This window comes from Siniperca chuatsi, linkage group LG7, assembly GCF_020085105.1.
Source record: "Siniperca chuatsi isolate FFG_IHB_CAS linkage group LG7, ASM2008510v1, whole genome shotgun sequence".
Lineage (NCBI taxonomy): Eukaryota > Metazoa > Chordata > Actinopteri > Centrarchiformes > Sinipercidae > Siniperca > Siniperca chuatsi.
Window position 1 is genome coordinate 18,821,323 of NC_058048.1, and position 25,240 is coordinate 18,846,562.

A 25,240-nucleotide genomic window follows, 5' to 3' on the forward strand; every position below is an offset into this window, starting at 1 on the left:
TCTCCTCATTACTCTATCGGAGAAGTGATCAAAATAGAGCTCTGCTGTTTGTTTTACCTTAATTTCTCCACATATCTGTTCATGTTCGGCAGCTGAACCTCAGCTTACTTCCACATGTACGCATTTTACTGTAGATCAGTTTCTCCTACATCTAGTAAATCGTTGTTGTTGTTTTTGTTTGTTTTTTTAAGGACGTAGTTTACTGATGAAAAAAGTCACCTTTGCTGAAATAATGACAGGTAGTAATCCAACCATTCTGCAATCTGCCCAGTCACCACCAGCAGCATGCATTCACACCTGTAGCTACTGGTTTGTTTCACACTTAACAGTCCAGAGCTGCTGAGGATTATCTCCTCAAGAAAAGATGTGCCTGAACATAAACATTACACAGGCAGCATTTTAACCTCATTACTGTCTGAGGGATCTTGTTTAAAACAAATAAGATTAAGAACTTTGCATTTATTGTATTGTTGTTAGATGAATAATGATTCATATTTGCATTTTACTAGAGAACCGCTACCTGATTTCCTTGTGTAAACTTGAGAATGACAGGTGTGTAGGTGAGAGATTAATGTGCTGTGTAGATAGGTGTTATGACGTCTGATATGAGTGGTATTTCTACGTAAGCTCCTCATTAATACACCTGACATTTTGTGCAGTCATATCTCCCTCAGTGAACAGATGTCAGCTCGAGACTCGAACCATTTCTCTCAGTTCATCTTGGTTTAATTTCGCAGCAGTCTGCTATAGATAATTCATTACTAAAGTCATTGGGCTCATGTCTGTTGTCGAGTGATAGCGCTGTTATCTTCACACTCATTGTTCCCTTGTTGTTTTAGTACACTGCTGAGTCATTAATGCCTCAGCCTTGTCAGAGAAAGAGAAACTTTTTTCAAATGTTCAAATGTTTTGTTGCGGTATTGTCGTATTAATAGAATCTCAGATTATTTTACAGTCATGGCCTAAATAACATTAATGACTTATTAATGACTATAATGCTGCAACTGCAGCGTGTCTTTTGTTCACATTATTCCCAGTTTATCGAGGCTGTTTTAAGATAAGATTAATTTTGCTGACTCAATGTAATGACTACAAAAACAAACTTAAAACTTGTTAACCCAGAATTTAGCTGCATATTTCATTTTAATCATATTATATTTCACAAACAAGGGTTGCCTTTAAATATAGAAACTGTAGTGTGTTACGATTTAACAACAAAATTTGCCTTTTTGTTATATATCACTAACATACAGCTGTTAATAAATTGTTCACTGATGCTTATGTTTGTGTATAAACAGTTACTGGTACTTTTTACTGCTTCAGTCCATCCATATGTGTCTGTATAGTTCATCTAATGTGTCATTTACGCTCGAAGCAGTAGCCAAATCTGTACAAACCCTTATTACAGTGACAGCTTATACAGATGAAAATAAATCCTTTTATATAGAGGGTAGGAGGTATTTCAAGCCGCAAGGTAATCTAATTTAATTTGTGTATCTTAGCAGTAAAATGGATGTAAAAAATTATCATCAAGACTTTGAGTGAAGTGATCAGGGAAAGCTTTGAAGATTTTACTAAACCAAAAGTATTAAATCTGAGATCTATCGACAGATGAATCCCTTTAACCTCTCATGTGTTGTGAATTATGGAGAATTTTATGGAATATAAAACACTGCATTTTTAAACTCTTTCAAGAAATCTGTCTGATTGTGTTTTTACTGAGGCTTGTGAGATGTTGCAAAAATGGCCTAAAACCCATATTCATACTGATAAAGAAAATCCCATGACTGTCCTGGCTGCTGATTCATAACCCTGGAGATAACCACAGTGTACTTGATTGCCACAATGCAATGAGATGGTAAACATTGGGCATTTAACAGTAACCAGTATAAAGAGAAAACTGTGCACTGACTATAATATATATTTAATAGAGGAGAGAGGAGATTTCTTAGTGAAATAGTGAAAAAGATGTATTTTAGTACTCAAACCATCAGCAGCACAGCTCTGCCACTCACTGGGGGGTTAAAATAGGCTGTCAAGATGTTAGCAGTAGCTAACAGGAAGGTCTTATTAATCAGCTCATTAAGTAGTAAACTGCGGCCTGCAAGGAAATACAGTCTATTCCAGAGTGGCTCTCAGTAATGTCAAAACTCTCTACAGTTAAGAATCAGATGCACCAAAAATCCCAAATACATAATAATAATAATAATAATAATAATAAGCTACTACACTAAACACATTCTGTAGTTGTCAGAAAGATAAAATATACATGGAATATTTTACAATCTATTGAAATGACTGGAGCATCTGATAATACGCAGGTTTCATGAACACCATGGAACACATTGTGGACATTTTATACTTAACTTTAGTATAATCTTAGATAATCTACTAAAGCATATTCAAGTTTCCCTTGACAAACACCAGCTGTTAAAACTTAAGCTTCTTCTAAACAATGTGGTTTTATAACTGCACACTCCCATCGCTAAAAAAACACTCAATTGTTTTATATCACTGTTCACATTCTCAAAGCATTCTCCTCTGTTGTTCCTCTCCCTCCCTCAGCCATGCACCCAGAGTCTGGAGACTCTGAACCTCGGCCATAACTCGGTGGGTAACGAAGGGGTCCACAAGCTGAAAGACGGACTGATTGGCAACCGCTCTGTGCTCAGACTGGGCCTCGCTTCTACCAAACTGTCCTGCGAAGGTGGGAACTAGTGCCCATGTGCCTCTGCTTCAGTTTTTATGGAGAATTTTTTTGCTGTCTTGCATGTTTTGACTTCTGTTTCTTTGTGTCATCTGTGCTATAGGAGCTGTGGCTGTAGCTGAATTCATCGCTGAGAGCCCCAGACTGCTGCGTCTCGACCTTCGAGAGAATGAGATCAAGACCGGTGGACTGATGGCTCTGTCGCTTGCCCTGAAAGTCAACACCTCTCTGCTGCGTCTCGACCTTGACCGGGAGCCCAAGAAAGAAACTGTGAGCATGGGGACAAGGCATGAGGAAGGGGATAGAGGAGATGAGAGCAGAATATAGTCGAGAACTGACGTGGACATTTATCCTACACTGGGTGTCTGCATAACGTTGGCATGTATTTTCTTATTGTCATCAAACCCCATAAAAAGACTAAAACCTACAATGAATTGATCCTACTAACTATTGTCTGTGTAGCCAAAGCCTGAAATATCTTATTCCTCTGTGCCATAGAGCTCCATTATTGACCATAAATTGTTAAAAACACAGTGCACCACACTGTTGCACTCGAGGAAATGTTCCTTAAAGAGTAACTAAACCCCCGAACCAATGTATTCAGCTGAAAACCAGTGTATATGGGTATTTAGTAGTATTGTTGATGGATTCAGGTCCAAATCTTGACATTTTAGTGCAACGTATTTGAATTCTACATATTGTGTTATACATATGTTTAGCGACTGCCCTCTACAGGTTGAAACCTGGCTTTTGCAATTGAATTTTGCTATTGGCTGATCTGGAAGCAGGTGACATATATGGAGGCAGCTTTCGTCACCAAGCACTACGTAACGTCTCACGTTTCCTTGTAGGTCTATCCAATTGTGCCCCTCCCAGCGCTGCCCTTGTTGATACTTTTTTTTATGTTCTAGAGGCATTTTTTGAATTTCTAGGGTAGATTTACTTCAGCCAAAACTGTGGGGTTTACTTGCTCTTTAATTTCACTGAACATGGACCCTATAGTTTAGTTTGAGTCAGTCCCAAATACACCATCCTGCTGCTGTAAATACTCAGTTTTACTTTTTTAAGATTTATGACTTCAGTAGGAACACATGGTCTACAGACAGGGTAGAGAAGTCAGAAAGTATTGAGAGCTGGACTAATGTAACTTTGGTTTTGGTCTTTTCATTGGATTTGTTGACAATAACTACAATACAGAATAACACCAGCCTCTTTTTTTATAATTTTTCCGGGGAATTTTATGCCTTTTAGTACATAGCTGACAGTGGAGACATGACAGGAAATTAGGGGAGAGAGAGATAGCACCATGGCGCCCCATCCTTAGATTTTTAAAGAAAAAAAGCTTTTTTGAAAGAAAGACAATATTACTGACTAAAAGCTCAAAAGAGATTGAAAGAATTGCTTTGATTTAGTTTTGTTTTATTCTGGTATTCTTGTGGTGTTTGTTGCGTGTTTGAAACAATTTTTTTGCCTCTCAGGTGAAGAGCTTCATTGAGACCCAGCGTGCCCTGCTGGCTGAAATCCAGAATGGCTGCAAGAGGAACTTCATCCTTGCTAAGGAAAAGGAGGAAACAGATGAGAAGATGAGGCAGTCGGCATCCATGGCTGAAATCGCCACAGAGGACGGGACCAGAGAAGAAGAAGAGGAGGAACCAGCAACAGAGGAGAAAGGGAACAAAGGCAGCAAAGAGGAAGTGGAAGAAGGTGAAACAAAAGGAAATGAAGGACAGACAAGCAGCCAGTCAGGAGCGAGCTCTGAGACGAGCGTTCCTCAAATGATCCTGGAGTCGGACTCAGACACTGAGGATGAAGAAGAGGAGGTGGTAACGAAGTCCTCTTCCACGTCAAACTCCTCCACTCGCTTAAACCAGACTGCTCCTCAAACCCAGACAGGGGTTGCAGAGCCCCTCCTCAGTGCCTCACGTACGTCGTCCTCCCCGTCTGCCTCACCTGCTGGCTGTCCGAGTGTCATTTCCGGCATCACCGTCACAGAAGCCACAGCTCCTCCCGGCACCCCTCCATCTCCTGGTCGCTGTATATCTGTTTCTAGTCCAGGGAGGGGTCATAAGATCTTCATGGTAACTCGGGTGGAGAGCCCTCCTGAGCAGCAGCAGCTACATCTCCAGATAAACGCACCCGCAGCTCCCAGCCAGGCTAAAGAGGCTTCAAAGAAGCATGTAGACATGAACACACCCACAACACAGCAGACGCAGCCGCCACCCTCATCACCAACACCTACACAAACACTGCAGGAGGACATGAAGGAGAGCTCACCTGCTGCATCAACAGACTGTAAACTGACAGAGCAGAGTCCTGTAGCACACGTCAAGTCCGCACCAAATATTACTCAGACCCACGCAGTAGAGCCACAGTCTACAAGTCACTCCACAGAAGATGTGACAGCTAGCACTTTAGACCCAGAAGTGACAGATCCAAGTCAACAAGCATCAAGCCTGCCTTCAGATTCCTCATCAGTGCAGGCTGTAGCATTTCAGCTCACTGGGGAGGTAAAGGATAGCACTGAAAGCCCACAACATGAGCCAACTTGTGTAGAAGGAGAGGAGGAGGACGGTCTTATAGAAGATGAGGGACAGGTGATGTCCCTTGATAGCACAGAAGGAGAGTGTACACAGTTAGACAAACTGAGTCAAACCAATACTAGTATCCCTGCAGCAGAAACGCAGCAGAAGCCGTTAACATCTGATCTTAAACTGGTGCAGAATGACCTAGCATCTGCGTCTGGGGAGACCCAGTCACTGAACCAAACAGAGGAAGAAGAGGAGGAGTCACTTCCACCACAGGAGAAGCAGGACGCACCGGCCGACTTGTCAGAAAATGAAAAGCCCAGTTTAACAGAGAAATATTACAGCCAGCAAAGCCAAGAGGAACCACGTCCAAAGCAGCAAACAGAGGTGGATGAACAGGAAGTAGAGGTAGGGTCTGACTCCCCAGTCGAAGTGGAGGATTCACCAGATGACAGCTCTGCAGACGAGGACGAGTGTTTTGCAGAGACTCCGCAGGAGGCGGTAGTCGGTTCAGCTCTGCCCAACGGCCTGAAGCCCGAGTTCTCCCTCCATCTTCTCGACGCTGAAAGTCCCAAGCCTGGCAGCTGTGTGATGGAGCATGGTGAGTCACTGTAATCACTGATCTATGAATAATGTGCAGATGGTTTTGGGTGTGAAAATCCTGTTTGGTGATGTGTGTCATGTGTCACTTGTGTAGTGAGTGTCAGCTGTGGACAAGACCTGGAGGAGCTGCTGCTAGAAGCCAGTTTGGAGACGGGGAGAGAAGCACCATGAGGCTGTGAGGGAAAACATTTATCTATATATGTGTACAATAGAAAATCACAAGTAGTCATAGATTCATCATCATACTGTTGACGTACTGTAAAGTTTCCATGAAACGGGGACTTCAACTTTCAGAATTTACTTCTTCAAAAGCACTTTAGTAGGTCTGAATATAAAACTCCAGCAAATAAAACCTCATTTCAACAATGAAAATCTCTTTTTCCCTCCTGTAATTAAACTGTCTTTCCTTCCTTGAACAATGTCCCATGGGTTTTGGAGTTCACAAGAATCACTCACTGTGTTTGGTCCTGACGTCCTTACCAGGAAAAACTTCTCATTAAGGAAGTAGAAATATAATTTTATGTATCATTTAAAGGAAAACTACTTTTGAAGCTCTGGCCATCTGTTCTATCTGTTATGATAACATTGTACTCACCAGTGTAAATGCTGGGAACTTGAAACACAACGACAATGCTAAAAATGGGTCCAACAGGGAGAGAAAACAAAGGTAGAAACTAACTATTACCCAACCTGTCCATAAACTGCGGCCCGTTGACCTGCCCTAATTGCTGTAGTTTTTCTGTGCAATGAGTGATTATTAGCAACATTGCAGCTGCGCTCACTTTTGGTTTTACTTCCAATTAAAGTGGTAGCCAATCTGAGTCGTTTAGAGCCTGTCTGATCAGCATTTTTTACCTTTAGTGACTGTTTTCTGCTAACTTGAATGCACAACTGCATGAACACATCTAATATAGACACTGACAGAGGACTGCAAGTGCTGCTGCTCTACTGACATGCTGCTGCAGTGTAGACAAGGTGTAAGGCTGGCAGTATCCCCAGAATGAAATAGTTTTGCAGGTATTTGCGCAGCCACAATGGCATTTTAATGTGCTCAGTTTGAGCAAAAGGGTTTTACCTTCAAGATTTTATAAATCTAAAGAGGTGTGTTAAAGTGTCAGTTAAAACATCAACCAGTCACCCAAAGTGGCTTTTATCTCAAAAATGGTGGTCAAGCATGAGTTATAACATACAGTATGTGGCTTATCTCTGCTACATTCAGGAATAATTTATTTCCTCTCTTCTACTTCCACAGAGACTGTGAGGACGGGAGAAAACAGCACTCAGATAGTTTGTCTGACTCTACTACATGACTGGTTATCCTACAAGGTTTTTGTCATTTCTTTGAATTTACCACCAACACGACCTTTTCCATAATGGACAGAAGACCCGGTGTTACAGTTGAAGCTCTATACAAGAAAATACAAGAAAATTATGGAAAGCCACAAAAAGGACAAAATCTACTTCTCAAGCTTGACTGTGATAAATAAGAAATGCTCTACATCCACACTACATCAACCACTGAATCACACATACATATGCACATTGAGTATGAGGAAGAAGGGGGGAAATGAGAAATAAAATCACCCTGTTATCACTATATTTTGTCAATCTGAAATCTATAAACAAGCAGCCGCCTGCGAGTGAGAAAGAAGAGAGACAAGGGTCGAAGGAGGGAGGATAAAACACTAACCAAAGAAAGAACACAGACCTTTCTCACAGCCCTACTTTCTCCCTTGTGTAGATTTCCACTGTAGTTTGGGAAATAACTAATAATTCATGTTTTTTGTCACAACACACACACACAGACATAACGGTGATAACGAGAAAAGTGCGGTTGATGGCACAGTTGGAAGACAAAATAACGGTGACGGACCGTGCTGAGAGGACCTACTGGCTTTAAACACTTGTTCTAGAGTTGGAAGTAGGTCACTGTCAAAGGCTTTTATATCCAAGGAAGCTGAAGATGATTACGCATCTGTTTAAATGTCATCGTTTTATGTCCTTGTCCTTACTCCCCACCATTCTCCCCCTTTGGAAACAAAAAACTCTAAGGGACCTCTGCCAAAGTGACCTCCCCTTGTCTGTTTTCTCATCCTCTGCTCACTTTGGCTCCTCAGGAATCAGCGTCCCCCCTCCAGTCGGTCTCCTCAGATCTGATGTGGAGTAGCTGCAACTGTCTCTCCCGCCTGCCTCCGATACAACAAAAAAAAAAAAAAAAAAACGCTTTTTGAAAGTCACAAAGTCGGAAATTTGCTCCCACCTGAAAAACCCAGAACTTACACAACATGTTGGAAAGCAAGATGTCTACTTTTGGTTGAGTTATTTACAGTAAAAAAAAATCTTTTTTCCATGACACTGTTATTGCTTTGTTCGACCGTTCATTGTTGTGTTAAACTCTTTCAAGAAAAGCAGCTCGGTCTCTGTTGTCATCTCCCCTCTCCTTCCTCCCGTCCCTCAGTCTTCCTCTGGTACTTTGTGTCATGTCACCTCTCCAGCTCATCATTCATGTTGCCTTCAAACTCACCACTTCAGATTCAGTCTTTGTGTTTTTTTGTTTGACTGCTTTGAGAAATCAGTTATTTTGTATTTATTTTATAGCTATATGAGCCTTTTCTGATTTATTTTCCCCCCTTTTTCTTCTTCACCCGCCTTCTCATTTTATCTTTTCTTTTCCATTAGGGGGTTGCTTTTAAAGATTAACCCCATTTTTTGATGTATATTTCATATTCAAACTAGAGCAAATATTTAGTTTTGTTTTTTGGGGGGAAAGGGTAATCTGTGTTGGAAGGAAAGGTAAATATGACTATGGTAGCAGTCAGGGTGCAGTAATGAAAGCAAACACAAGGAAGCAGCAAACAATAGTTCTCATATAATGTCCTTGTTGTTGTTTTAACACTACTCTACTGGGTAAAGGGTGAAGCTGTGGCCACAAGGGGGGGCAGGTGGTTATGTTTTCCTACTGTGGAGACAGAGCCAAAGGATATCTCACAACAGCATCATATACGACACGCTGCAGGCACTGATGTCTCAGTTCAAATCCAACCCCTGTCCTGAATTTTCCAGAGCAAGGCAGTAAAACTTGACATGAAATGTCAACTTCATGTATGTTCGTGAAGAGAGCTGGTTTACCCTGCTTTGAAATTTCCCCTGAAGCAGACGCAGGCAGGTATGTTGTTAGTTTTTTTTCTTTTCTTCTTAAAGGAGCAACATTCAACCCTCCTGCTCCTCCCCACCCAACAGATAGTTTGCCCCCACTGTTTGTTATGCTTTAATTTTTAGAAATTTTTAATAATTTGTTAACTTAATTGAAATGTGCTGGTAATCACAAAGATATGTATGGCGAAATTTGTTCCTCTCAAATAAATGCATGTAATGACTAATATGACTGAATGTTTCAATGAAATTGTGCAGTTTGGGACTTGAAACTCTGCAGATGAATGCATAAATAACAGGAAGAATTGTGTTCAGATCAAGTTTGGTTGGGATTTTTGGATACAGCTGGTGACTGTTTTTCAAATGTGTGATCTTTGAAACCTCTGAAATGTTTGAATTGATCACAGACCAGTTTTGCAGAGAATAGAATCAATATCACTTCTAAAAAAACAGTACTGATTAATGAGTACAATATTAAAAAGTACAGTCCCTATAAAAGTATGTTTTTTATTTTCAATTTCTGTTGTACCAAAAAACTATTACATGTGCTGCGATTCAAGTCCAATGAGATTTGAATACTTTTTACAGCCACTGTCTTTGTGTGATAGAGGGGCTATGAGTCGAAAGTGTTTAATGTTTTGTTCTAGTTAGACATCAGGCAGGTAGTTTGTGTTTGGCACTAACCAACGGCCCCTCACAGGGACCTAAAACCGACGCCTGACACTGGTTTCCACATGGGAATAAAAAGGCAGACAAATTATGTTTCTGAAGCCCAAAATGTAATTTTTCGAACATTCCTCTGTTTGTTTTGGTTTCTTGTGATTATTTTAGGTGTTTCAGGCCTTTTGGACATCATACAAATATAACTAAGACCAAGAGTCTACAGCCATGCTAGCAGCTCGGTGAGGCTGTACTTATACCGAGTTCGTTTCATATGGGATGGATGGTAGAGATGGGAAAGATGCCCATGTTGACGACTTGCGAGCTTTCACGTCATCAACACGGTTGTATGATTACAGAGTTGGTTGTATGACGATTAAAATATTGTGCATTGACAATGTAACATCATATCCATTAAATTTGACTTTAATTACATTGAACATCTTTTGCTGATGTGAGGCGTCCATATTTGTTTGGTTTTCAGGAACTTCCGTTTTATTAAGTGTCAAGATGGATATATCAGAGCTTTCTGAACAATTACTATAACTGATATGACATGATCATGGCATTTGGCACAGCAAGGTTTAAAGACTGTGAAGTGAAAAATACATTTTCCAAGATCTAATGTGTCTATGTGTTAATTGTTAATTTATCTCATAATTCCACATACATTTATCCAATCAAATGTGATTTGGCAGGATTAGATAAGCCCGCCCCTCGTATAAAACTGCATTTGACCGTTAGCTGGTGTGGGTAGCTAGCAGAGCAGTATTATAGAAAGAGATGTCAGATGGCAAAACCTTTTTTCACATTTCCAAAGAATGTCGTTGAGGTCTAATTTGGTAATTTAACCCTTGCGGAGAAAACCCACTGGAAGCAAACAAATCGCGCAACATCGCCTCGGCCACTTCCCGCTCGTCATGGTGGTTGTATCAATGCTAGTAGCTTCCTCATTAGCAAACATTGTGTAAATAAGCAACCTGCACTTTATCCTACAATTTACGTGATGTTGTACCAAGCAGCACATCGTTTTTGTTTGTATCTGTAATCTTGGAGGCCAGGGACGTAGAAAAGAGGACAATCATCGTTCCCATTACAGACATTTATAAACAGCAGGTAAAGACTGAACTTCTTGACCCACCACTGCATTGTTTTTTTGTTGTCAGTTTTTGGGGTTTTTTGGCAAAAAACTAAGTAGCCTCGTTTGCATGAAGATTAAAATGTTCAACTTTCGACCCCTCCCATTTGTCGTGTTGCTGGTTTGTTCTGCGTTGCCGGGAATCCCACATGCTAACATCACAATGATAATGTTAACATGTTGATGTTTAGCAGGTAAATTGTTTAACATGTTCGTCTTAGTTTAGTTTAGAGCGGGACATGAGTGACTGAACCACATTTCATGGCAATCCATCCAATAGTTGAGATATTTCAGTCTGGACCAAACGGCATTGCCACAGAGCCACATCGCTAGCATGGCTAAAAAACTCCATGTAAAACATTTTAAAAGCAACACCACCTCTCCAAAAAGTGTCCCCGTTTCTCTAGACCAGTGTTTCCTAGCCTGTGTTACATCTGAGGGGTCGCGAGAAGATTAACAGTATAAGAAAAACAGAAAATACATGTTTCTGCTATCCAAATTTATGTTGAAGTTCCTCTAATCTTTGTTTTGTTTCTTGTGGATAATGTGGGATAATTGTATCTGTTTCATGCCCTTAAAGTATTCCAGTAAAACAGAAAACCCCTCACACCCTTTCACGTTGCTCACGTCTCCTGTAGTGAGGGTGCGTAGAGGTGGCAGGGAGTCGAGTACAAGCCAGGGTGGGAGCTCTGCTCTGTATGTGTTGCTGAAATTCTCCTCTGAAGGAATTCCAGACTGCACTAATCCACTCCCGCCCAATAATGCTCCGACAGTACAGGGAGGGGAGTTGTGAGGCAGTCAGAAGTTATTAAAATGTGTTTTTCATTACCCTTCAACACTTACAGATGACCCCAATGAGTCAAATGTCTCTAACATATAACACAGTGTCCTTTGGCAACTGCTGCTTTAGTTTAAACAATCTTTAACCTAAATCACTGGTTCCTAACCTTTTTGTGTTATGACCCCTCAAAATGGAGCAATGTCTACCCAGGCAACCCCGTCTCCTAGCGACTACATTTATATACTACTAATTAGTTTTGTCAATTACTTTTTGAAGAGAAATTAAATTGCTGCCTGGATTACGTTCCCTGGCAACGTTTCTTCTACTATTGGAAGGCAACTTTGGTTAGGGTTAGGGAAAGATTGTTGTTTCGGTTAAATGTTGACAAAGAAGAAGAAAAAGTTGTGTCTCGTGCTTCACTGTTAACTTTTCAATAATTAACCAAAACCCTGATCTTTTCCTACCTTTGTTTTATAATTGACTTGGGACACCTTACCTTTGGTTTTAATACATTTCACTCATCATTCATTTTGTGTTCAAGATGTTTAAAAATAAATAATATAAAAGAGATCTTTGCCCTGACTATCCCCAACCCTCCCTTTCTATGCAAGTGTTTCATTTTTTATCCCAAACCCAAACCTACGCATAACATACAGTATCACCATCACAGAAAATAAAGTGACCTTTTCTTTTTTACTCTCTCTTTATAGTTAGAGTTTTGAGCAAAGGTTATTGTGAGCCGTTAAAATCATTGGTTAACCTGCAGTCAGTATTAAGCTCACACAAAACATCCATACTGCTAAAGTGTCTGTCTCATATAACAGTGAGTTTAATCATTCCTCTTACTGAATCAGGGCCTGTATTCACATACACACACAAACCTGCCATTCAGTGATTGCAGTTTGCTGCTGTTCAGTGTAGTTTTCGTAGACTTTTTGTTGAGTCTGCATTCTCTCAGTTTGGGCACAGAAACATTGTGACACTGTTGAGCGATAAAGGTCTGGGTTCTTGAAACTCCATAGTAATCATTATAGGGTTTTATTCTATTATTATATTCTTTTTTCCCATCTATGGGGTTCCTGTAAAATTGTGGTTGAAATAAAACATTTCCTGATGTTCTGTTGACTTCCTGTTTTCTGTTTTTCGTGACGCCTCAGAGAAACTCCTGAGCCGCTGTCTCTATCCACATCGGTATGAAACATGTGATTGTGCACCTCAGGGTGAAGAGTCCATCGATGTGACATTTTCTGTCTGTGAAGTTGTTTTGTTAGATCCACAGACGTCAGACAGCGAGTCACTTTAATTTCCTCAGTCTAAGGTAAGAAGAAGCTGAACTATTTGATACTGATTGATGCCTGTTCTCAGCAGGGAGTCAAACTGGACCAGTATGTTGTTTCATAAACATTAACAGGTTATAGAGTACATTGTGTTCTGGTTGATGTTTCAAAGGTTCAAAGGAATTTATTTTATTTATTTTTCACTAGATGAAAGAAGGCGACACGCTTACACCAGCAACTACTCACAATAAACACAACTGTAAGGAAGGAATTATACAAAAATATATAAAACAAAATATATAAAATACAAAATAATATTATGAAATGTTGAAAGAAACAGAAATTGCAGTTGACTAAAGCTAAAAACTAAAAAAAATAAATCAATAGAAAATGAATCTACCACAATTTTGATAATCAATTATTCGTTTCAGTCATTTTGAGGAAAAATACCATAAATTTGTTTTAACTTTGGAAATTGAAATATGACAAAAATTCTTATCACATGGATCACTTACTTGATTTTTTTCTGAAGTTTTCAGCTACATATTGTGGCCTTCATCAGCAGATAGAGTTTGTTCAGTTTTCACAGAGATGTTTTTGTATTTAATATATTTACCAGCAGTGGAGCTCAAGTTCTGTACTTATACACAATTTTTAGGTATTTACATTTGATGCTATTTTATAGTTCCAATCCACCACTATTCAGAGGAAATATAAATTTTTTTTTTTACTCCACTACATTTATTTGACATTTATAGTTACTAGTTACTGGGTAAAGGGGGGGAAATCTGTTTTTTAGGAAGCTTCAGTATTTTAATCAAAGACCCTTGCTTCATTACATCAACTTCTGTTTTAATCAACATAATGAAGCCAATTTAATGATGTTTTAAATACATCTACATGCAATAAAATGTCATATTTTGACATATTTGTAACATAACTACATGTTGGAGCAGAGGTCACCTAGTTACTGTTGCTATGCCTGGCAAGCTTTCTGTTCTTGCAGCACATAAACAGTTTACAATGATAACGGCACCAGATTAACTGCTCAAATTGAAACAATGAATCTCTGATTTCATAGCGAAGTAAAAAATAAAAAATAAACTTTAAAAAAAGCAGGCTTCTCATTTCTAGCAGAAACATCGACCATCGGCTAAAATGACAACTGTTGCTAACAGATATTATCAGCTGTAGATAGCTAACGTGAGCTAATGCTAAAACTCATTTAGACTTTTCATTGTTTCCAGCTGATTTGTTTTAAAATGAGAATCTTGTAAAAAGGGGTCTTAAGTATGTACTTGATGGTTACATATATGATGTAGCCAACAAGGCTAACTGAGGCTAACGCTACATATAGCAGGCAAAAAGTCTGCATCCTAAGACATGGAATAAAGTAGCAGCATTGTTTGTGTAATGCAGGTTACAGCTAGATAGCCCTTGCATTATAAACACAACTGTCATTAAAATGCTCTTACATAAACCTTGGATTGTTTGGAAAAGGCCAGTATACAGCAGTTCCTGATGTCTCGCTGGAGATTGAGCCAAGCCTTCAGCTATACTACCCACTGTGCTGCACCAAACAACAGATAGACAAAGTTTGCAACTAGCTGGTGAACATAGTGGAGCATTTAGCAACTAAATAGCCACATATTTCCCTCAGGAGTTTACGGAGACCAGACCAGAGCTAAAACGGAGAGCGAATATTGGACTTCTTTGCCAAAACACAGCTTCAAATAGATGCTATGTTGCTCCATGTCTGTTGGATGTGTAAATAGGCAAGTGTTTGCTAAAATGTTTGACATAGCAACTTTATAAGGTGATGATGTGCCAATGCTGTGTTTTCAGTTTGTTCCACTGCCTCCAAGTTGCCAAAATCATGGCCGCTTTAAAGCAATTCTCCAAAGACAAAGGTTTAGCCAAGCTGCCAGGTCTGTGGCCCGTCTTTCTGTTAAGGGACAGTGGCAAGTGATCAAATGCTTCCTCGCTGGGTCTTTCCTTGGGCTTAGCCGTGCCTCAGGAATGTGCCGGCATGCTGGTGGAACAGTAGGGATTTATCCGTGGTGTCAGTCCCTATCTGGCCTGTTGATTCGCAGTCCAGTGGAATGAAACAAACCCCTGCACCCCTGGCACACAAGAGCATGGGGCTGATGGGACTGCAGCATCATCTGTGGGATCATGAGCACTGAGAGGGGGGCAGAGAGGCGGCACCACCTCGACAGAGCTCGAAAGAGTTTATAAATACAGAAATAGACAAAATCGAGTTGCTTTTAAAGGAACAGTTTGATATTTGGGGAAATACGCTTCTCTTTTGCTTTCTTGCTGAGAGTTAGATGAGAAGATTGACACTTGAATGAAAGTGCTTTTTCACAAATGTCTAACTATTCCTTAAATTCCCCCTTTAAGCAGCTTCAAAGCGAGACTTTGTGACTTTTGAAAGAAGGAATAACACATTCTCCCTCCTACAAAGAGATGAATTCATAAGCAATAAAATGCACCCTTGCTCACTTCAGGGTTTAGTTGCTACACCCTTACTTGGTCTGGTATGAGCAGTAGCTTATGGTGGCTAATGTTATTAAATGTATGCATTTTAAGATTTACTATTGTCCTGTAATTGCCATTTGTGACCACAGTGGCCACTGATTGGGAAAAGTTACAAATCGCATTAAGGTTGGACAGTTCATGTTGTTTCACACTGACTTCCACATTTATGTTCTTTATCCGTTTGTTCCAGCTCTTGATTTGATTGAAGCTGTATGATGTTTACACTGGGTCTCCCCCGTGTGTGTGTAAAGATCATATAGCTCCATGTTTTTTATGGCCGCACCTTTCTGTCAAATGGAAATATTCTTGATGTCTCGTGCTTCATTTCCCCAAATGTCATGATATATTTGGTATGTTTGGAAACTTTGGTATCTCCTCTAGAATTTCAAATTAAGTCCATTTGAACAAAGTTTGACTTCACAGCATGACTTTGTATTGACAAAGAGGTGAAGGAATTCAGGGTAGCCTCAGCAACGTCACATTGTGACCTTTGGAGATGTTAACATTTGAAACTGTATTTTTTCTTCTAGCATCAGACAGATTCTGTAAATGATATAATATAAGCATTTGTCATACAGTAAGTCAACAGGGCAAATGTTCTGATGAATTTGGTCCGGAACAAGACACACTGCTTCGTTAAAGCACCAAAGTTAAAAAGCCTTTATTATACTATTATTGATCAGTATAACTGTGACTTGTGTCACTCTGATTATTCTATTGATTCTACATTAAAAGCCTGATGTTTCCAGTATATTAAGGCAAAGTGTTCTGGTTGATCTGGTTATGTAACACCAGATCTGGTATCTGTAATCCTGACAACACAATGGAGATTTAATTAGTGCAAATTAGCTTCACTTGATCTGCCCAGAGAGAGCATGAAGGGTGGGTGGGCTGTGTGTGATCGTCCGCTGAAGGTATTTTCTCCCACCAACTAGCTGAGGAGGGAATGCAAACAGGGATAACTGAGGAGAGGAGCGGACGATACCACCCACCCCCTCCCCAGCTCACATGACTGCGATTAGAGCAGAGGAGGAGTGTGGTGGGACAGAGAGAGAGGGGGAGAGATGGTGAGCACGATGAATGACATTTTTCTGATTTCGCCGCACAGATCACATCTAAGAACCCAACTTGCCTGTGGTTGCTTGCCGAGGGTCATCCGCTTTTCTGGGGTAATTAAACTTTAGACTGGAAAAAAAAAACGTAGATTGTCTACATTTGTTGCATTTGTCTTGAATTTTGATTTCCATGTGCTGCTTGTGCAAATAGTTTGTTGTGTGTTACATGTACACGCTGGTTTAATAATGACTTACAGCCAGTGGTGGAAGAAGCACTCAGATCTTTTGCTTAAGTAAAAGTAGCAATACCACAGTGTAGAAATACTCTGTTACAAGTAAACGTCATGCATTCAAAAGTACAAAAGTATTAGCATCAGAATACACTTAAAGTACCAAAAGATTATGTTTATTGAACCATTAATGTGTACATGATTTTAATGTTGCAGCTGGTGAAGATGGGGCTTATTTTTTTTCTATATATACTGCTGGGTAGCTTGTGAATTTCCCTCAGCAGATCAATAAAGTGTTATCTTGACCTATAATAATACATCATAATTTATTTGTTGATTGTATTTTGTATTATCAATCTGAATATGAAAAGTAACTAGTAACTAAACTTATCAAATAAATGTAGAGGAGTTAAAAACAACAATTTTTGCCTCTGAATTGATGCGGACTAGAAGTATAAAGTAGCTGAAAATGGAAAATATTAAATATTAAGTACCTCAAAATCGTACTGGAGTGAATGGCAATCCAGTCAGGCTCAGTCATGCTGTGGCACGCTGGTGTATTTTAAATGAATATTAAAATCAGTGGTGGAACTTAACTTAGTACATTTACTAGAGCACTGTACTTAAGTACTATTTTGAGGTACTTGTACTTAAGTGTTGTCACTTTATGCAGCATTATACTTCTACTCCACTAAATTTCAGAGGGAAAGATTATACTTTTTTCTTGACTACATTTATCTGACAGCTGTAGTTTGCAGATGAACATTTTACACATTAAGCATATGATCAATGTAAAAAGTATCATTTTTATAGATTAAACTACCAGCAGCATGAATGCACCATAACTAGGTATCTAATCAGCTGGCAGCACAATGGTATGTGTGAACTGTGTGAACTGTGTGGGCTGATGCCGATAACATCCTGACCTTGAGTGTAACAGATGCAGCTGCAACATCCAGTGTTGCTCTGGTGTCTACGCAAAGTGTCTGTATCTTCTGTAACTTTGGAAACGTTAGGATCAGAAGTAGTAACCAGTTCATTTTAGTTGGGGGGGGGGGATAACACACACAACAGTTTACAGTAGACACAGAATTAAATGTTAGAAGCATATCACAATTCTTTGCAACCTTTAATAAATATTTTTAAACAACTTTCAAACTGTGCAGGGGCCGATCTACCGGGGTGGCATGGGGTGGCAGGTGCCACCCCTAAAACTTCCTTGACACCCCAACTGCCACCCCAGTTTTGGACAATCTAATTCAAAAATACATATATGGATAGTTGTGGCTGAAATTTACAAGAGTGAAACTCTGATGTCCAAGTGCAAGTGAATGCAGAAAGAGATGAGGCTCCTAGGTTCTTACGTCTCCTCCCAACAGGAGCTGTTCACACCTGCAGCTACCAACATCTCTGAAGCTGCTCATTCTGCAGACAAACGTCCAAATTTCAGATCAGTCAAGTGCAACATACAAAAGCACCCAGTTTAAAAAGTACCAAACAAAAAGCCACAATTCAGTCAGCAATGCAGTGACAGTTCATTCAAAGCTTAGTACCTGAGAGTTTACACTACATTTTAAAATTGAAGCTCAGAGAAAAAGAGTTTTGCCGTTTAATCCAAATTACTGGATAAACACTGGACATCTTGCATCGTTGGCAACACTAAATGTGTGGCTTCACAGAGTGTAAGCGACACAGTCGGTGGACATCGTCTTTATATGTAGGTCTCTACCTAGGAGCCACTTTGAACCCTTAAAGAAAGCTTGCATTGACATAATTACTTATCACTTTGAATCTTATTTCAGAAATCGGTTGGGAAACTTTTAAGGGCATAACCCTAACCCCAATTTAACGATCTGTTATGGCCACATTTTAGGCTAAGTGACGAGCTTATGTTAAATAAAACATGTATTTGGAAAAATGTCTGAAGATTTGGAAATAAAACAGTTTATTGATTTCTAATGCCACCTTTAGATATTTCTATTAAAAGCTTTATTCTTGTGCCACAATAATCTAATGTTTTGAGTTAAAATATCCTCATTTTCCAAGAAAATATTGATATATGTGATTGTTTGAGATTAAATCGGCATATATATATTTGGCCACCCCTTAAAGTCTCCATGGCACCCTCTTGCCACCCTTGCCCTCTTGACAAATTGGACTTTTGTGGCCAATACCAATATTGATGTTTAAGTGTTTAAATATTTTTAATACAAACACATAACATAAACAAAATTTTAAGAAGAATAAATGTTTTTGATAAGGATCCCTTAAATTATGAACTGTAACCAAAATATGTTCTGAGAGTGACATTTTCCAGTTGAAAAATAAACTTGTCAGTGCTCTCTGGTGGGAAAACTGTGTAGTGGAGACACAGTTTTTGAATTACCTCAAACAAACTTTGGAGTTCCTCTACTACACTCTTGTGATTTATCATCAGTCATGTAGTCTGATACCGATTTCTCAGTCAAGTTCTAATTAACTATAATAACTATTCTAGCGGGCCCCTTATACTCTCAGTTGCAGGTATGAGGGTGCTTCACTGGTGCATGCTGGGAGTGACCATCCTGCTGGTGGTGTGCGAGGTCACCATCAGTCAGCTGTGCAAGTCACTCATCACCCTGGTGGATGGTTTCCACACGCTCTTCATCCTCATGCGCATGGCTCTTCCTCCTCCAACTGCAAGCATAATAAAACCTCCGCTCTCCTCTTTGGACTCTGCGTCTCCTCCACATGCTTCCTCCTCATCAGCAGCACTTCCTTCCACCTTGCCTACAGAGTCATCCATCGAACCTCTACCTGGCACCCAGACCGCCACTGATGGGCCAACCATCCCAGATCAGCCTCCCACTCCTCAACCTCACCTTGAAGCAGTCTCACTGGTTAACTCTCATCAACTCTTCTCCCCAAAAACCTCTCCCGCAGCTCTCGACTGCGGTCTGTCCTACACCACCAGCAGGATTCAGGCTGTGGGGACTTTCATTTCCGCTCTCGTCCTGGCCTGTCTGTGTCTCTCGCACATAATGGAAATCATCAGCTTTTCCCTGGAGCCACACCCAGTACAGCGCCCCCTGCTCCTTGTGGTGGTCGGAGCGGTCAGTCTGCTCCATAAGATGCTGGTGCTCTGGCTGAACTGGGATCAGCTGCAGGATGAGAGGGCCGGCAGGCGGCCTGAGACCAAAACACACCTTGAAGTGAACCACAAAGGTAACATTACCTGCAGATTAAATGTTCACTTTGAGAGCTGATGCACAAATATACAGTATAACAATATGTGGTATCATTTATAATATGGCATCTTTATTCTTTAAGTTGTAACTAATAGCTTTATTAATGGCTAATAAATCACTTATAACTTTAGATCAGTTATGAGCGACCGTTTTTATCTACAGTTGGAGGAAATGAACAGGGCAGGTTATCTGACAGCAAAAGTCTTTATAGCTGTACTGAATGGCCTCAAATAAATTGTACATTTGGGGATAGTGGTGCTCACTTTCAGTCTTTCCTGAAAGCATTCGTGGTGTTGCACTTGCTTGTTAACACGAAAACTGATGGAAGTAGTTGTGCAAAAAATTGTTTTAAAAGAGAGCTTGAGAGAGCAAATCTGCTCATTTCCTTACCTCCGCACAGCTGCTTGTTGGATTGATGCAGCCCTACCAACTGCAACATCGGAAAAGTGTGGGAGGAGAGCATACTGAGTCACTTATGCACCCCAATCATTAAAGTCAGTGAGGTCACATGAAACCTGCACATTCACAGCTTTGAAGCTACACAACAAACTGCAAACTGAGCTGTTTGACCTTTTGGAAAACACTTTTTCTGCAGAGAGTTGGATGAGAAGATTGATACCTTGTCCATATTGAGCACCCGGTTAGCTTAGCTTAGCATAAAAACTGGAGATGGGGAAACAGCTAGCAGGGCTCTGTCCAAAGATAACAAAATCTGCTTACCAGAACCTGTAAAGATCAGTAAATAACATATTATATCTTGTTTGTCCATTCAAAAACCAAGTGTAAAAACAACAATTTGTCAGCTGTTTCCCCTTGTTTCCGGTCTTGATGCTAAGCTAAGCTAACAGGATGCTAGCTGTAGCTTCATATTTACCATACAGACATGTATTGATCCTAACACGTGATTTTCACAACTGGAATCTGGACAAGTGACATCCAGTTTCAGCTGGTTGACAATAGAAATCTGATCAGTCTAACCTGAGATACAATAGTTGGTTATTTAATGTGTGAGCTCCAGACTTTTCACTGTATGTAAGGATTTTAAAGTCTAATGTGGAATTTGTAGCAGCTTACAATGATGCTGTACTTTAAAGAGAGTTTAAATTAGTCAGTGTGAAAGCACCTACTCATAATGGCATTATGTAATAATAATCTTTTACTACAGAAGAATCACTGTGCATGTCCAGGTGATGATATTGCTCTGACAGATTTCACTTTAAAGTAGCTGCCAAGTGTATATCCAGCTGTAAGGAACATCAAACAGTGTCCGTGTTTGTTTTTCATTCCTCTGTTCGCCTCCCACAGTGTTGGCTGAAGAGGAAACCAAAGGCCAGGCCGAGTCGGGGCGAGTCCTGGATGACGTTAGCCGAGTCCAGTCTGCTGTGGACAACTCGCTCCACAATGGGGCGCTTGTCCTCTGTAACCCGGGAACCTCCAGCGTCCCTGACACTGACCCTCAAACCCCACAACAACAGCCAGAGGTCCACCTGCACGCAGCAGCTCCACAGGACAGCAGGAACTGTGAAGTAGCGAGCGGTGTTGCAGATTTGAGTCATTCAGAAGACATTACAGAGCTTTCTAAAGACAAAACTTGCATGGGACATCTTGGTAAGAGAGTTTAGCTCCTTAGACTTAGTCACCTGTCTCAAAAAATAACATCAAAAATAATGTTTGAATTCCGTGCATATGTGTTTCTTTCTTATATATATTTGGTTTTCATACGTGACCAAATGAAATTGCCTGTTTGTTATGGGTTAGGTGTGTTTTTGTAGGTGAAATTACATTTTTACATGCAACAAATATTGTTTGCATAAAAGATGTTGATGTTGAAAAAAGAAGAACGATGAACTTCACTGTCCGGATTTGAAATAAGTGAAGTCACAGGAAGGATGATGTTATTTTAATACTATGGTTTATCAACGCTCAGTGATTGTTGTTAAAAAGTTTTTTTTAAATAACTAAGGTTTTGTTTAACATATTTGAAGAGTTTCTGTCAGTTATAACGCATACAGTAACTGTGGAACACATTTGCCATATTGCAATATGTAAATATCAGTTTGAAAAATATATTCTCTAGTATATCAAAGCACAGTGTGAAAAAGTTTGACTCAACTCAGCCTGTTTCCAGAAAACAGCCACAAGTTATTAAGGAAAATGTGATGTTTTTTCCTGTCTTTTTGTTTCATTTCCTATCTGTTTTTCTCTTTATGGGCCAAAAGTACATGTACTGTAGCTCTGATCACAAAAAAAGGTCTTGAAACAATCACATTTTACTATTTTCTCCTCCTTCAGACAGTCAAAATGCGTCTAATACCTCCCCAGTCTGCAAATCATCACATCACATTGAGAGTCCTGTACCAAGCAGCCAGGGGCCAGTCCGTCCCCTGTTGTTAGTCCCTGTCATTCAGGGCCTTTGTACCTCTCTTCTGGCTCTGACCAACAACCTGGTGATGCTGCTGATCGGCCCACAGTGCCTGCACAGCTCTGGGGCCTGTGGCTTCCTGGTTTACCTGGATCCTGGTCTCTCCCTGCTGGCTGTGATTACACTGATTGCCACAGCTACGCCACAGGTCAGACTATGTGTTCATGTCATGCCATTCAGTTGCTTTCAAGCATTTAGCCCTTATCAAGACCAAATTAAGAGTTCAACCCACTAATTACAAACAACTTATAAAGGATCAGTTCAAGAAGATTTGAGAAATGATTTATTTATGTTGCTCATATTTGCTGCAGCTGTATCCAAACCTGTACTGACTGTTGCCGTTGTTTCACTGGTACATGTCTCCAGGTGCACAGGTTTGGACTGCTGCTGCTACAGGCCACACCTCCACACATTTGTGTGTCTGATCTTGGACGGAGGATTGCGAGTGTCCCTGGGGTGCAGGCTGTGCACGACCTCCACGTCTGGCAGTTAACTGAATCTTTCATAGTGGCCTCTGTCCATGTACACTGCCACGCTGGGTTTCCAGCACACAGGTGAAGTGGAGAAGTTGGACTTTTGTAGTGGTGGTTCCAACTGTTTATACTATTTCTGTCGTGCCCACCTTCAGAAGCTGAAAAAAGTAAATGCGCCCCCACCACACGTGAACAGATTGAATCAATCAATAACAATATTGGGGGAGCAACCAATAAAAAAGGAGCCAAGTTGAATTCGATTGACAGAAATGATTCAGGTCAGCACGATAGCATCAGCAAATTCTTGTTTTTTTTTATTTCCCTACATAAATCATATTCATTCAACTTAGTTCCACTCCATATTTTTCTCCTGGTCATCCACGCCCGCCCTCGCAGTGGCTCTGTGAGAACCACTGGCTTATACCATAGCCACTGAGAACTCTCAGTTCTGATTGGCTGGAAGGTGTTGATTAACTTTTAGTAACCTGACAGTATAACCAGACACCTATGACGTACGTGTTAGTTTGCAGTTCTGAATTAATGTGCCAGTATTAAACTGTAGACAGCAACAGTGAGGCTCAACGTTAAAACTCATGGAGTTCGGCTAATTTGTGGTAAGTATTGGTTTATATAGTTTGATTGAGTTCATGCTTGGGATGAGATACAGCAAAAGTATCATCCAATCATCCGTTACGTATCTGTATCCTCTTGGTGTCTATATCCTCTTTGCGGGGTTGGAGTCAGTCCCAGCCCACACTGGGCGACAGGTGTGCTCCTCCCTGGACAGGTCACCAGTCTATCACACAGCTGACACAAACAGACAGATCATCACTAACATTCAGTTTTTAGATTATAGGTGGCCTTGTTATCACGAATATGTTTTTGCCCACATAAAAACTGTATTAATGCAGAATCATTTCACATATGTCCAGGTGTGCTGATCTGATGTCAGGGGTCACTAAGGTGCTGCAGAGCGTGGGAGTGAGCTGCTGCACCGTTCAGCCAGAGTTTGCTTCCTGCTCTGGGTGCTCTGCAGGCAGTGGGGGTGGTGACGCCTCCCCTGTCGTCCACAGAGAGGACCCCTCCCTGCCTCCTCTCCTGGCCTGCAGCCTCGCCTGTGGAAAGGCCTGCGCTGGGAATATGTGCTGCACTCCCCTAGGAGAGGAGCTCAGGAGCCTGCTGGCACCACCAGCTGGGGAAACAAAGGAAGAGCCTCAGACACTGGTCATCGAGAACACCTTCCTCTGACTGTCAGTTTTAACCAAAGAATTACGCTGGGGGGGAAAATTAATTATCTGTTATCCATGTACCGATGTAAAGGTAAAGATAGTGGGGGAAAATTAACAGATTTGAAAGTGTAATCTCTCTCAAAACACCGCCTGTGCATTATATATGTAAATGTTCTGTTAGTTTTACGACATTAACACAGTGCTGCACGATACAAGATTTTTACGCAATATCGAGTGAAATTCAGTGAAAATGGAGGCATTTTTTTCTTGCGTGGCTTAATTTGTGCCTGGAACCTCTGTATTCTCTGTCATGTATGTATTGAAATAAAACAAATAATATAAAAAGATAAAATAAGTGTCTCTTTTCATTTTAAGATAAAATCACATGTATTGATCCCAGGCAGCGAAACTGAAGCAGCAAAAGGAAGTAGAAGAACAAATGCATAGAGATGAGTGACATTGTGAGCATCTACTATACACAAAATGAAACATCCAGTAATAATATAACATTGGCGGTGGCCATTCTGCACAATGAGTACTTTTACTTTCAATACTTTTATTTACTTGATACATTTAAGACATGTATTTGACAGTTATAGTTACTAGTTCCTGTGCATACTAAGATTTTTCATACAAAACATTTATATTATCTTATAAAATATGATGTATTGTTATAGATTTAACTACCCAATAGTATATAAAGTAGTTACAATTTGCTCCACTTCGAACAGCCACATTAACATACTGCTAACATGTTAATGCATCTATAATAATCCAATAATAGTAAATATTTGATAATACAACACTGAAAGGGACCGTTTTGCATGAGAAGTACTTTTAAGCACATTTTGTTGCTAATACTTCTATACTTTTACTTAAATAAATCATTTGAATACTACTTCCCCCACTGTATCTAGCAAGTACAACATATATTGAGACAAAATAGTCACAAATAAAATGAGGAAATAAGGAAGTTGAAATAAATTAAATAACAAATTTGCAGTTTCACAAACATTGCACCTGAAGGACTGTAAAGTGTCTTGTGTCTGCAGATAGCAGCATAAAATACAGTTGTTGCACTTGTAGCAGCAAAATTGTGACGCTGTGCGAGTGAAGCAGATTACACAGATGGCTTTTTCATGGCGGACATTTGGATATGTCACTGCAGGAAAAGCACAGGTGTAACTAAAGATAGTAGTGACGTCTCAGCATGCACAAT

At 40.2% G+C, this 25,240-nt stretch overlaps 2 protein-coding genes across 3 annotated transcripts in view; both read left to right on the plus strand.

The window, feature by feature from the left end:
- Positions 1-10,088, plus strand: part of ppp1r37 (protein phosphatase 1, regulatory subunit 37) — a 46,098-nt gene extending 36,010 nt beyond the window's left edge. The window contains exons 9-13 of the mRNA XM_044204027.1: positions 2,566-2,707; positions 2,811-2,977; positions 4,186-5,833; positions 5,930-6,010; positions 7,088-10,088. Of these exons, the coding sequence (XP_044059962.1) occupies positions 2,566-2,707; positions 2,811-2,977; positions 4,186-5,833; positions 5,930-6,006 (2,034 nt within the window). The 3' untranslated portion in view covers positions 6,007-6,010; positions 7,088-10,088. The remainder of the gene's footprint in view (positions 1-2,565; positions 2,708-2,810; positions 2,978-4,185; positions 5,834-5,929; positions 6,011-7,087) is intronic.
- A 2,667-nt stretch (positions 10,089-12,755) lies between these two features.
- LOC122879641 (zinc transporter 1) lies at positions 12,756-24,373 on the plus strand. 2 transcript variants are annotated; one of them, XM_044204028.1, is made up of 7 exons: positions 12,867-12,885; positions 16,494-16,554; positions 19,188-19,874; positions 21,203-21,505; positions 22,190-22,467; positions 22,686-22,873; positions 23,725-24,373. In XM_044204028.1, the coding sequence occupies exons 3-7, from the start codon at positions 19,196-19,198 to the stop codon at positions 24,038-24,040; spliced, it is 1,764 nt and encodes a 587-aa protein (XP_044059963.1). In that variant the 5' UTR covers positions 12,867-12,885; positions 16,494-16,554; positions 19,188-19,195; the 3' UTR covers positions 24,041-24,373. The 2 variants fall into 2 exon arrangements, with proteins under 2 accessions (XP_044059964.1, XP_044059963.1); XM_044204029.1 differs by lacking the exon at positions 16,494-16,554 and having other exon boundaries at positions 12,756-12,885.
- The last annotated feature ends 867 nt before the right edge of the window (positions 24,374-25,240 follow it).

What these genes read in the sequence shown, in the direction of transcription:
- LOC122879641 (XM_044204029.1), top strand. Translation starts at nt 19,196, where the DNA reads ATGAGGGTGCTTCACTGGTGCATGCTGGGAGTGACCATCCTGCTGGTG. An exon ending in CCTTGAAGTGAACCACAAAG is followed by an intron (nt 19,875 to 21,202) that starts GTAACATTACCT and finishes CGCCTCCCACAG; the next exon opens with TGTTGGCTGAAGAGGAAACC. An exon ending in AACTTGCATGGGACATCTTG is followed by an intron (nt 21,506 to 22,189) that starts GTAAGAGAGTTT and finishes CTCCTCCTTCAG; the next exon opens with ACAGTCAAAATGCGTCTAAT.